At 42.6% G+C, this 13193-nt stretch overlaps 1 protein-coding gene across 3 annotated transcripts in view; it reads left to right on the top strand.

Moving 5' to 3' along the window:
- The window catches only part of HEATR6 (HEAT repeat containing 6), a 35599-nt gene extending 23997 nt beyond the window's left edge, over window positions 1–11602 (top strand). The window contains exons 15-20 of one of the 3 annotated variants that reach the window (XM_012445515.2): window positions 3814–3948; window positions 5130–5252; window positions 6326–6450; window positions 7320–7416; window positions 8478–8682; window positions 10664–11602. In XM_012445515.2, the coding sequence (XP_012300938.2) occupies window positions 3814–3948; window positions 5130–5252; window positions 6326–6450; window positions 7320–7416; window positions 8478–8682; window positions 10664–11235 (1257 nt within the window). In that variant the 3' untranslated portion in view covers window positions 11236–11602. Of the gene's footprint in view, window positions 1–3813; window positions 3949–5129; window positions 5253–6325; window positions 6451–7319; window positions 7417–8477; window positions 8683–9397 lie in introns of all 3 variants that reach the window. The other 2 variants (XM_012445518.3, XM_012445517.3) reach the window with 2 other exon arrangements.
- Window positions 11603–13193: the final 1591 nt, after the last annotated feature.

Here is a 13193-nt window from a genome sequence, read left to right as displayed (position 1 = left end):
AGGGCAGTGGTCCCATTCCCACAGTTTCATTGGCAGTGCTCAGTGGAGACGCTGTGTAGTGGTTCCAACCCCCTATCTCCCTTTGGCACTGCCCTAGTAGAGGCTCTCAGTGGGGGCTCTGTCTCTGTGGCAGGCTTCCGTGTGGGCACCCAGGCGTAGGGAATCCTCTGAAATCTAGGTAGAAGCTCCCAGGCCTTCTTCACATTTGCATTCTGTGCATCTGCAGGCTTAATACCACATGGAAGCCACTAAAGGCTTATAGCTTGTACCCACTTAAGCAGCAAACCAAGCAGTATCTGGGGCCCTTTGATCCAAGGCTTGGGATGCCAGGAGCAGTGTTCCAAGGCTGTGCAGGGCAGGGGGGCCCTGGGCCTGGCCCCCAAAACCACTTTTCTCCTAGGCCTCTGGGTGTGTGATGGGAGGGGTTGCCTCAAAGATTTCTGGAATGCCCTCAAGGCTGTTTTCCCATAGTCTTGGCTATGGGAAAACAGCTTGGTTAGCACCTGGCTCCCTTTTAGTCATACTAATCTGTCTAGCAAGTAGGTGCTCTGCAGGCCACTTGAATTCCTTCTCTACTACAGGATTTTCCAAATTTTTATGCTCTGCTAACCTTTTCATGATAAGTTCCAACCTTAAGTCATTCCTTTGCTCCTATGTCTGACTATAGGTTGTGAGAAGCAGCCACATCACCTGTTGAATGATGCTTAGGATTTCTTCCAGCAGATATCCTAAGTCATTACTCTTAAGTTTAACCTTATGCAAATCTGTAGGACATGGGCACAGTGCAGCCAAGTTGTTTGCTAGGGTGTAACAAAGGTGACCTTGCCTCCAGTTCTCCAGACTTTTTTTATTACTATCTGAGACCTCCTCAGCCTGGCTTTCACTGTCCATATCTATCAGCATTTTGGTCACAACTATTTAATCAGTCTCTAAGATGTTCTAAACTTTCCTTTGTCTTCCTATCTTACGAGACTTCCAAACTCTCAACCTCTGCTGTTACCAAGTTCCAAAGCTCCTTCCAAATTTTTAGGTATCTTAATAACAACACCCCATTCCTTGGTACTAATTTTCTGTATTAATCTCTTTGCCGCTGCTGTAAAGAAATACCTCAGACTGGACAATTTTTTTTTCAGAGAGGTTTATCTGGCTCACAGTTCTGCAGGCTATACAAGAAGCATAGTGCCAGCCTTTACTTCTGGTGAGGCCTCAGGAAGCGTCCAGTCATGGTGGAAGGTGAAGGGGGAGCAGGTGTGTCACATGGTGAGAGAGGAAGCAAGAGAGACATGCCAAGCTCTTTTAAACAATTAGCTCTTGTATGAACTAATAGAGTAAGAACTCACTTATTAATACAAGGATAGCACCAAGCCATTCAGTAGGGATCCTCCCCATCACCCAAAAATCTCCCTCTAGGCCCACCTCCAACATTGGAGATCACATGTCAATATAAGATTTGGAGGGGACATACATCCAAACCATGTCAGCCACTTAATGGATATGTGATTATAAGCCTGGTTTCCTAGTTGTAAAGAGGAATAATAACCCATAACCCTTCAGTCACAAGGCTGTTGAAAAATCGAATGACATGTACAGATGCTAACACATAGTAGGTAATTCCTTTACCTGTGCCCCCCCACCCCACCCCTCCATGATTCTGTTAAATTCCTGTGATTTCAGGTTGTTTCTGCTATCCCCACACTGTGCCAGTTCTAAAGGATGACAGGCATGTGACCCACCAAAAAAGGCTTCTACTTAGTGCCAAAAGCAAAATCAACACAGTGCTGGTGGTCTTTGCTCCCTCTGCCCTCCTCATTTTGCCTATTCTTTTCCCTTCACAATTTCTGTCATCCTTGCAGTGTATTAAAAAGTCTAACCCTAGTCCCTGCCTTAGACTGCCACTAAAGCTTTCATATAACATGCGCGGGGAGATGAATTGAGCTTTGCTATCAGACAGAACTAGGTTTGAATCAAGACTTCTCCCTTTGTTAGACAGGTGACTTTGGCCAAATCTCTTAACTGTTCACATTCAGGTATTGTTCATCCATTTAAAAAAAAAAAAAAAAGACATGGCCAGGCGCAGTGGCTCACACCTGTAATCCCAGCACTTTGGGAAGCCAAGGCAGGTGGATCATGAGATCAGGAGTTCAAGACCAGCCTGACCAATATGGTGAAACCCCGTCTCTACTAAAAATACAAAAAATTAGCCAGGCGTGGTGGCACGCACCTATAATCCCAGCTACTCAGGAGGCTGAGGCAGGAGAATCACTTGAACCCTGGAGGCAGAGGTTGCAGTGAGCCAAGGTCATGCCACTGCACTCCAGCCTGGGTGACAGAGCGAGACTCTGCCTCAAAAAAAAAAAAACAAAAAACATTTTCTGTATTGCTTGTCTATTACTGAGTAATAAATTAAGTTTAAACATTTAGCAGCTTGAAACAGTATACGTTTATTTTCTCACAGTTTCTGTGGGTCAGGAATTAAGAGTGGCTTGGCTGAGTGGTTCTGGCTTAGTTCTTGCATGAGGTTGGGATCAAGATGCCCCCAGGGTTGTAGTCAAGTGACGGGCTGCAAGACTTGAGGAAGTTGGAGGATCTTCCAGGGTGGCTCACCTGTAGACCTAGCAAATTAGTGTTGGCTGTTGGCAGAAGGCCTCAACTCATTTCCTCCCTGTGAGGATGTCTCCAGAGGACTGCTTGAGTATCCTGTTGACATGGCAGCCAGGTTCCTTCACAGCAGGTGATCCAAGGGAAAGCAAGCAAGCCAGAGCTGTGATGCTTTCTATGACCTAGCTTTGGAAGTAGTTTCATGCTGTCATTTCCACAACATCCTACTGGTTACCCAGGTCAGCCTGTTCAATGTGGAGGGGACTACAAAAGGGTGTAAATATTAGTAGGTGAGTGTAATTGTGGGCCATCCTGGAGACTGGCAACCACTTTCTGTCCACATTCTTCTGGAGTAGGGCAGGGAGGGCCCAGACTGGGTTTCCGGGAGCTAAAGTAGGAGAAAGATAGAACTGGTGCATGAAATATACAGCAAAACCCAGGACTAGGTCCATGGATCAGAAACAAAAAACATAAGAAAACCACAGAGATTAGCAAATGAACATGAAATCACAGGATATGTATAAAGCATGGAAAGGAAACTGTTTACGTGGCTGTGTTAGAGGCTATGACATGAGGTAGTTCTTCAAAGTGCTTAAAGCAGAACCTACTGTGTACCAGGCCCCGTGCTAGAAACCTTACACAGAGTTTTACATTTTATTATTATCACACAGACTCTGCAAAGTAGTTGAAAAAGCCCTAGCTGAGTGTCAACTGATCTGAATTCTGGTTCACCCCTGCTGCTGATTAGCAAGTTGTATTGTCTCTTTGAGCCTCAGTTTCCTTGTGTGAAAAAGTGGGGATAATGATACAGGCTCCATTTATTTGTGCCAAGGAATGAAATGAGTCGATAACTATAAAATACTTAGAACGATGCCTGGCATGAGATGGGCTCTGAAGAGCATTAGCTGCGGCTGCTATTGCTGTTACTGTCATCGCCATCTTCTGCCTCCTCTTGATTATTATCAATGTTGCTGCCTAACTTTATCAGCCTGCAGTCTCCTAATCAATAGGTATTGAATGGAAGGCTTACACACCGCAGTTGTTTTCTAAAGCCCTTTTCATCACTGTGGAAGAAGAACCAATGAAAACATTTACAGAAAGCTGCTACTTTAAGGAAAGGTGTTTCACTACTAAGGCCATTTCTGCTCTGCTTAGCTCCAAGTTGGTTCCCCTGTTATGTCTTGGGCTGCAGCTTTTCCTGTGCCTCCGTTCCAGGTGGTGATGTTCTGGACTATGATGCTGAATGGTCCTTTACCCAGAGCCCTGCAGAATTCGGAGCACCCAACTCTCCAGGCGAGCGCCTGTGATGCCCTGTCTTCCATCTTGCCAGAGGCCTTCAGCAATCTGCCGGTAACATGAGGGTGTTTTCTCATCCTTAAATCATGGCTTGAGCACCAGAGCTAGAATTTGATTGTTTTGCATTTTGAACCAGTATTCAGCATTATCTCTGATGAAAAGGTATTTGTTCTACCTGAGTTGGGGAGGAGGGCACTGGGGAACAGCAAATAGGAAAACTTGAAGCCTTAATATATCAGGAAAGCTGTTTCCCCCTGTGCATTGGAATGTGGGTGGTAGAGGCAAGGGTAGCAGAAGTTTGGAAGGCAGAGAGATTCAGGAAGATTTCATATCCAAAGTTAAAAAGGCCTTGAGTTAAATTCCAGCTCTTCGACTGGCCAGCTCTTTGACTCTTAACCTCTCTAAAACTTGGTGTTACCATCAATAAGATGGCAGTCATGTGAAAAATAACAAAGTATGTGAAAATACAGATTTGTGCCCAACACATATGGTATTTGTCTTAGTCTGTTTGAGCTATTATAATAAAATACCATAAATTGGGTATCTTCTAAACAACAGAAATGTATTTCTCATAGTTCTGGAGGCTGAAATTAAGATCAAATCACTGACAGACACAGATTTCGTGCCTCAGGAGGGCTCGCTCTCTGGCTCACAGATGGCACCATATGAGCTGTGTCCTCGTGTGGCAGAATGGGCAAGGCAGCTCTCTGGGGCCTCAGTCATAAAGGTGCTTATCTCTTTCATGAGGGCTCTGTTCCCATGACCTAATCTCCTCCCAAAAGCCCCACCTGATACCATCACCTTGGGAATGAAGACTTCAACATAGGAATTTGGGGAGAACATAAACATTCAGAACATAAACATTCAGATCATAGCAGAATTCAGACTGCTTTTTTTCTTTAGTCCTCAGTGGTATTTGTGTCTATTCTTATTTACATAAATTAGCTTCTATAAAGAAGGCAACTTTAATGAGGTAGAAGAGTAAAAATGACCTAATCCACATGGCTATAAAGGTTAAACATGATGAGATACTGTGTGTGTCTTGCACAAAGTGGGTGCTCAGGTAATCATGGAATCTGAATTGAACCTGCTGTTTACCAGGGTAGCCTCAAGGTCGCAGTGGTGTTCAACTCCTGAATATGGTCTCAGACACAGATATTTCACATCTTTCATGGAAGCCTTTGGCTTACAGTGATTTCATTCTCATTTTTCCCTTATCAACCTTCTCATCGCAGAATGACAGGCAGATCCTGTGTATCACAGTGCTGCTCGGGCTGAATGACAGCAAGAATCGCTTAGTGAAAGCTGCAACCTCGCGGGCCCTGGGAGTCTATGTGCTTTTTCCCTGTCTCAGACAGGTCAGAGTGAGCCTATTTAGCTGTTCTGTGCCCCTTTTGTAGTCCATGGCACCCCTATTGTGTGAATATAGAGCTCCTATATTGGATGGTAAAGGAAATTAAATTGCTTTGTAATCTGATTTCTTTAATTACTACTAAAACATGGTCATGGGCCAGGCATGGTGGCTCATGCCTGTAATCCCAGCACTTTGGGAGGCCAAGGTGGGTGAATCACTTGAGGTCATGACTTTGAGACCAGTCTGGGCAACTTGGTGAAATCCCATCTCTACAAAAAATAAAAAAATTAGCTAGACATGGTGGTGTGCACCTGTAGTCCCAGCTACTTGGGAGGCTGAGGTGGGAGGCTCGCTTGAGCCTGGGAGGTGAAGATTGCAGTGAGCAGAGATCGCACCACTACACTCCAGCAGTGTTTATATTGTTTATATATAAACAACTATAGGCATTACTATATATATACCATATATATTTATTACCATATATATGGTAATGCCTGTAGTTCATTTATTTTTAATTAGCACACTGCCTGGGACCCTAGGTGCTCAATAAATGTTTAAATTAATAAATGATCTAATAAAAATGAAATGAGGCTTTACCAGGTGGTAGTCATCATTTAGAAAGCTGATACAGTTTTTACTAAGAAGGAAATAATACCCTCTTTCTCTCTTACGTGTGACATTTATCTCACTGGGAGGTATGTAGTACATAGGATGTGTTTTGGAAATGCATTTCTTTCTCAGAACATTACTTCCTGAGATGATAATCAACCAAGCACAGAGTGCCTAGATAACTGCTCCAGGCCAGGTTATATATTCCATGTTCATAAGAGCAAAATCCATAGACTCCTCGGGTGTCCATGGCACATACGACAATCATGGAAGCTTCTCCTGGGATTTTTTTTGAGTGTCCAAATTGTAAAATATAAGAACAGTACATTGATTGAGTAGATGAATTTTGATTTCCAAGTAGAAATTTGCTGTGAATGCTTATAGATTTATCTGAAAATAAGTTTGAGAATTTCAAAGGTAGCAGCATGACCTCCTAAAGTAACAGCAGTGTTTTGTTTTGGCTTACAGGATGTCATATTTGTTGCAGACACAGCAAACGCAATATTGATGTCACTTGAAGACAAGTCTCTGAATGTTCGGGCCAAAGCAGCCTGGTCCCTGGGCAACCTGACAGACACTCTGATTGTCAACATGTAGGTGGTTCAGCTTGCTTTCCCCAGCTGGTTTCTGAGACTAAGTTCCCAAGAGAATGTCCTCGATCGCTACTATGAAAGAATCAGCAGTAGTTCCCCCATATTATGCAGTCATTCTTCCTGCTTTGTTTTGGTTTATATTCCTTCAGAAAATAAAATTAATAAGCTGTTCTTAACATATATTAGGAATATATTAAGACATATATGTATTTAAAATACTGTTTGCCAATATAAGTAATATGTCCACATTATAGAAAACATAAAAGCAAAACCTTAGTAATGGTTACTGTACTTTTAAAATACATTTAAAAAAATTTCTTGAAGTAATATATTCACAGACTAAAAAAAAAAATCCAAATAGTATAAAGCAGTGTTCAGTGTGAAGCCTTTCTTCTACCCTGACACCTTGGTTCCCTTCCCCAGAGGTAGCTTGTTATTCATGCGCAAGTGTCCTGCTTTTTGTCATTTCACTGTGTAAGTGACATGTAAAATGTGTAAGCGTTCTCTTTTATTATTGACTTGTTATAAATCTTTATGTATGATTACATAACTATCACTGTGTGATGATGATTTAACCATTTTTCTATTACTGAACGTTTGTTTTAGGCTTTATGCTTGTAGGCTTTTATATTCAGTGAATATTCTTGTGCATGATATCTGGATTTTGAGATTTTTTTTTGGAGACATTCCTAGGTGTGGGACTATCGGGTTGAAAGATACATGCTGTAAGTTTCTTGGTATAATCTAAACAGATTTGTTAAACCGTTTTCCTAAATTTTGTATGGTTATACTAAGTGAATATATTTTTATATGTATATATTTAAGTGTATTTACCTTTTAACATGTTTTGCCTGCTTTGGGTGGGACAGGGAAACACCAGACCCAAGTTTCCAGGAGGAGTTCTCTGGTCTCCTGCTCTTGAAAATGTTACGATCAGCTATAGAAGCATCCAAGGATAAAGACAAGGTAAACTCACGATAAAACCCAACTCTCAAATAGATACTTAATGTATTGTAGCTGTAGTGTGGTGGCTTAGTGTGGCTTGATGTTCCTCAGACTATCCCACCAAATGTTACCCCTGTTCAAACTGAGGGTGTGCTCAGGGTTATAAATGGCCCACTCCACACATGGACAGTTTCTTTCCTGTCTCCTGCCTCCTGAAAAATATCAGTGCCCATCGTCATACTATATGACATATTCAGGTTCCTTTTAAAATTAACTGTTTTTTTCAAAAAAGAAATCTTTAAGTAGAATTGGCAAGTCAGAAAGATGAGTAGCTCCTGGCTTTGAATATTACCTGTTAAACTAATAAGTTTAAAAAGCATAGGTCTGGACTTTAGGTCAGACATACATGGATTCAATCCCTGGCTTGCCCTTTAGTAACTGGGTGACTTTGATAGATTATATGTAACTTCTCTGAAGGTCAGCTCCTCACCTGTAACATGGAGGTCATGGCATATACCTCACTGAATATAAAGATGCCTTATGTTAAAGCACCTAGCACAGTACCTGACCCATACTATGTGCTCACTTTAATACTACTTCTGAAAATCTGGTAATCACCCAGGAAGCCCTATCCAGAGTAATTCACTCAGAAGTTCTGAGGTTAGGGCCTGTGAATTGGTTTTAAAACAAAAGGAAAAACCCCTCCCAAATGATTCTGGTGGGCTAGTCCAGTAGAAAAGTATTGGACTGGAATTATGGAACCTAGCTTCTCCTCCTCGCCTTGCTATAAACCAGCCTTGTCCTGTTGTCCCTGGTCCTTATACTCCATCTCAGTAAAACAAGGAAGATGGCCCTCTCTGAGGTCCTAACACTAAATAAAATAATTAAATAATCAGAAGAGTTTTGTAGAAACTTCACTTTTCTGATGGTTCAGAATGTTAACCAGACAAGACCTTGCAGAGTTCCAAGGACTTGCTTTAAGAAGTCTAGGACCTCCTGAGTTTTTTTTAAAGCTGAAATTAGACTTTTGGAAACATCTCTCTGGCTTAACAGCTTTCTAAAGCTTTTATATTTTTTTCTAGGTAAAAAGCAATGCTGTCCGGGCCCTTGGAAATTTGCTTCATTTTCTGCAACCCTCTCATATAGAAAAACCCACATTTGCAGAAATCATTGAGGAGTCTATCCAGGCCCTAATTTCCACTGTTCTAACAGAAGCTGCCATGAAAGTCCGATGGAATGCTTGTTATGCAATGGGAAATGTATTTAAAAATCCCGCCCTTCCATTAGGTAAGAAAGTTTCCCTTTTCTCCCTGGTGGAAAGCCTCTTGGGACAGCACACATCAATCTACACTGTTGTTAAAGACGTTAGTCACATGTTATTTGTCATAGTATTAGGAAAAAATGGAGACATACTGAAAACAAGTTTAGGGGAACATTGAAATACATCATTACCTATGGGTAATACATACTGGGATATATAATGGGATATTTTATTGCCATTTAAAATTACTTAGAAGAATTTGATAATCTGGAAAAATACTTCTGATGTTAAACAAATGAAAATAGGTATTAAGTCATTTCTACAGAATGATCTCAATAGATGGATAGAAAAAAGACTGAAAGGAATTGTCCTAATTATTAACAATGATTGCCTCTGCATGAGTAGAATTTTTTCTGTTTTCATTTTCCCAATTGTCTACAATAGCATATATTGTTTTAATAAAGTCAAGAAAAAATAAAGGAAAAAACGGAATGAGAGGGGATATAAATTGGAAATCCCATATGAACTGTGTACAGAGGGGATGCCATTAATAAATGTAAGGAGGGCATCTGTCTCTAATTAGTGGCGTGCCGTGCACCTAGAGGTGTCATTCAGGACCAGCAGCTGCTTGCTTAGTTGTATGGATCAGAGCCTCCAAATCTTGCTCACTTTGAATGCCAGCATTCACTTTATTGCGTCTCTCTCTCTCTCTCTCTCTCTCTCTCTCTCTCTCTCTCTCAGAAGATCTGAAACCTAAGGATGTCTTCCTGGAGAGGAGAGCATGCATCAAGCAAGGGGAGTCTGGCTCTGCTCCCCTTTATTGCCCAGAGCATCCAGGCAGGCCAGTCAGCTGGGAGCATGTGGAGAAGTAGCCTCCTGGCTTCTTCCACTGAGGAAGTCACCTAAGGGTGACCTTTGGGGTTGGGACTCACTGAGGTGGATGTCTGCCTTCTGGAGAGCCAAGAGGTCCTTGAAACCAGGGCACCTCAATGGTGGTTGGCTCCTACCTGCCTTCCTGTCTGGCTCTTGCCCTCAGCCTACTAGAGAGAGAGAAGTTGACCTGGAGAGAAGGGACTGCATGACCTGGAAGGAAAGGGAAGCTCCAAAGAGGCAGGAAGTTTGAGAACTAGAAAGCATCCATAGCAGAGCTATGAGGAGCCACATAAGAAAAGGGAGCCAGAAACTGACAAAGGACTGTGACTGACAGGTTGGAGTGTGAGAGTCTCATAGCTCTAGCAGTGGCCCATTGTCAATGGCAGTGGCATCTACCAAATAGAAAGGGCCTGCTCGCCTGTCTTCGGAGGCAACAGAGAAGCAGGGAAGGACTGGGAGAGTTAAGAGAAGCTGCATTCTACTCTGTCACCCATCTTGAGGAGTAAGGACACCCCAAAATGGAGTGGGTAGCAGTAGCTCTGGTAAGGAGGAAAGCAGGCTGATTTCCTAGGGCCTACAGGAACGGAGAAAAGATAGAAATCTGGGCATCTTATTCTTGAAATTGTAAGTTTTCTTTTTCTTCGCAATAAAATGCGTGATTTGCTATGGCCAGAGCAGTATCTGGATGCTGTCGCGAGTGAGGAAATAATTCTTTTTGCTGCATGAACAGGGCTGCCACATGCAGTGTGTGGTGTGCACACTGCTCAGAAGTGCCCAACCGAGAAGACAGGTGGAGTTGCAGTTCAGTCCATACTCTGCCACGAAGCCTTACCCCATGGGACAGAATCCTCCCAGAGAAGAAGCCTTTTTCTGGATCACCAAAGGCCCTATATTGGGTAGCAGAGGCTCTAAGCATGTGGCAGGCTGATAACAGGGAAAAAGGGAGGTTTGAGGATTGACACCTGGGCACTTAACCTAGGATTCTACAGTCAGTCACCACCCTGATCTTACAGGATGATTGTGAGAATGAAGTGAACACATGAAATGACTGTCTTGAGCACTAGTGTTTATGCTTCCTTCTGCCCCTCTATTTCTAAGCCTGCATATGTTTTAATGACTGTGGATTCTTTCTAGGGACAGCCCCATGGACCTCCCAGGCCTACAACGCACTGACATCGGTCGTGACATCATGCAAGAACTTCAAAGTGCGCATCAGATCTGCTGCTGCCCTTTCCATCCCGGGCAAGAGAGAGCAGTATGGGTCTGTTGACCAGTACGCTCGGATCTGGAACGCATTGGTCACTGCCTTACAGAAGAGCGAAGACACCACAGACTTTTTGGAATTCAAGTACTGTGCCAGCCTACGGACCCAAATCTGCCAGGCACTGATTCACCTCCTGAGTTTGGCCAGTGCCTCGGATCTGCCTTGTATCAAAGAAACCCTTGAACTGAATGGGAATATGGTCCAATCCTATATCCTACAGTTTTTAAAATCAGGAGCAGAGGGAGAGGACACTGGAGCACCCCCCAGCCTACAGGAAAGAGACCAAATGGTCAGGATGGCCCTGAAGCACATGGGCAATGTCCAGGCACCAACTGGAGACACAGCCAGAAGGGCCATCATGGGCCTTTTAGAAGAGATCCTGGCTGGCTGTTTTGACTCATCTGGATCACAAGGGGCACTCCCAGGGTTAACAAATCAGTGAAGATCCCACCATACTTTATAGATGTCGAAGGTGGCAATAGGAAGACCTGAGTTTGAGCAAAAGATACGTGGGATTTCATCTTAGGGGCAGAAACAATCCATTCACTATTTATTTAGAATGACTTAGCAGTGATTTAAATTTTCACAGAGTGGCTCCACAGCACTGGCCATGGTCAGGCTTGTTGGAACCTTTGACCTGTGCATCCAGGAGACCAGGAGTCAGGTTGTATTATGGGCCAAGCAGACAGGGGGGCTTTGAGTGCAGTTAGTCTCAGAAAAAAAAAAAAAAGGTAGGATTTAGGAATTAGAGTATTGTATATTATATCTGTAATTGTGTAATAAACTAAAGAGAAATAGTGTGACCACAATCTCCTGTTGTTACCAAGTTGTATTTCTAGAAAGCTACAAGCAGAGCTGCGGTTCAGCCAGTTTGTACTGGCACAGCTGTGCAGGGTGCTAGGTTACTGACAGTTCCTCACAGTTGATAAGGAGCTGCTGCTCTGAGCTTCTGGAGTGCCTGTGCTCCCGCTGACCGCCTTCTCTGCCACACCTCCCGTCCCACAGTCCAATAACCAGAGTTAACTCCCAGCAAGCAGGGCCCTTTAGCCCAGGCCACAACATCGACTTCCTCAATTTCCTGATGCTCTTTTGGAGAATGTGAGCCCACACACTGAATTATGGTTGTTTTGCCACCTCTTAATTTGTGCCTTTAAGAAAAGCTGATCTGGTTAATTTAGTTGGTTACAAAGAGGGGTTTCAAATTATATTTTGATAATGCCCCCAAAAGTTATGAAAGTAATTTCTACCGAATACCTATATTTAGATTTTACATTTCTCTATTGAGCACCTACAATTTATTGGAATTGATTTCAATTAGGAATTTAGGGATATATAAGAACAAATTAAAGTTTTCCATACTTATCTTTGATGTAGGACAATTAAGAAGATACAAAAAATGGGTTTTGGTGATATTTAATCATCGTATTTAGCTTAAAAAAAATACATGCTTAAAGGCATGTGTCTTCCGTTTTTCTCCTTTGCCTTTTAGTTGCCTTTTCCTGCCTCTGATGTGTTGTTGGAGGCTCAGAAACTGCTCTCTGGGCAGTGATGGGGGAACAGAGTATTCAAGTTCACTAAAGGCTCAGTTTTCCATTGATAGAATATCAGTTTCCACAGAATTAAGACTAAGCACAGCAAAGACACCCATATTGAATGCCTTTAAATTGCTGCTTTGGAGATGACTCTGAACATGAAGTGTTATAGAGGGCCCAGGAAACTAAGTTGAGCCCGCCTGACCCTGTGATGAATCCTGGAACTTCCTTCTCTTGAATACATTGTAGTAGTAGCTTCTTGGCATTTTCAGAAAAGGAAAAATATGGCATATATAGCTTATTGCTATTATTCTTTCGAGTTTTCTCAGGTGAGTTTTTTATAAAACATTTGTGAAGTGGCTTCGTGGTTTCATTTGATGATTCACTCTTATCTTTTGCTTATCTTGAATAAAATCTCATTCATTTTCTTTTTAAAACTTTAGCCTCTGTAAAGGTTTCCAAATCCTGATGTGGATGTTAATGTTCATGTGCAGAAGAAGAACCAAGGCAGTATGCTGATCCTCTTCTCTGCAGCATTGCAGGTATGCAGACACCAGAGGACAGGAGCTCCTCTCAGATGCCTGCACAGGTGCCTCCGGAAAGCCGCTGTGGGGAAAGGAAGCCACAGATAATAAAGACAACTTATGCTGATGAAAACCAGCAGATAGCCCCACTGATTCGTAATTCTAATGCAGAATGCCAAATTCTAAGTTAGTTTTTAACTACTTAAAAATTGGGAGGAAGAGTCATTCAGGCACAGATGACTAGGGCCTCTGTCCATTAAGACTACAGCATTATGAGACATTGCTTATCTTGCTCTTTGAACCTTTTTTGTCACCAGTAAAAAATAAAACCATTAATTCCTACC

The sequence above is a fragment of the Aotus nancymaae genome, unplaced genomic scaffold, assembly GCF_030222135.1.
Source record: "Aotus nancymaae isolate 86718 unplaced genomic scaffold, 86718_ANA_hifiasm-v0.15.2.pri h1tg000018l, whole genome shotgun sequence".
In the NCBI taxonomy this organism is placed as follows: Eukaryota; Metazoa; Chordata; class Mammalia; order Primates; family Aotidae; genus Aotus; species Aotus nancymaae.
Note: the sequence above shows the minus strand (reverse complement) of the source record. Positions and strands in the feature narration are given on the sequence as shown.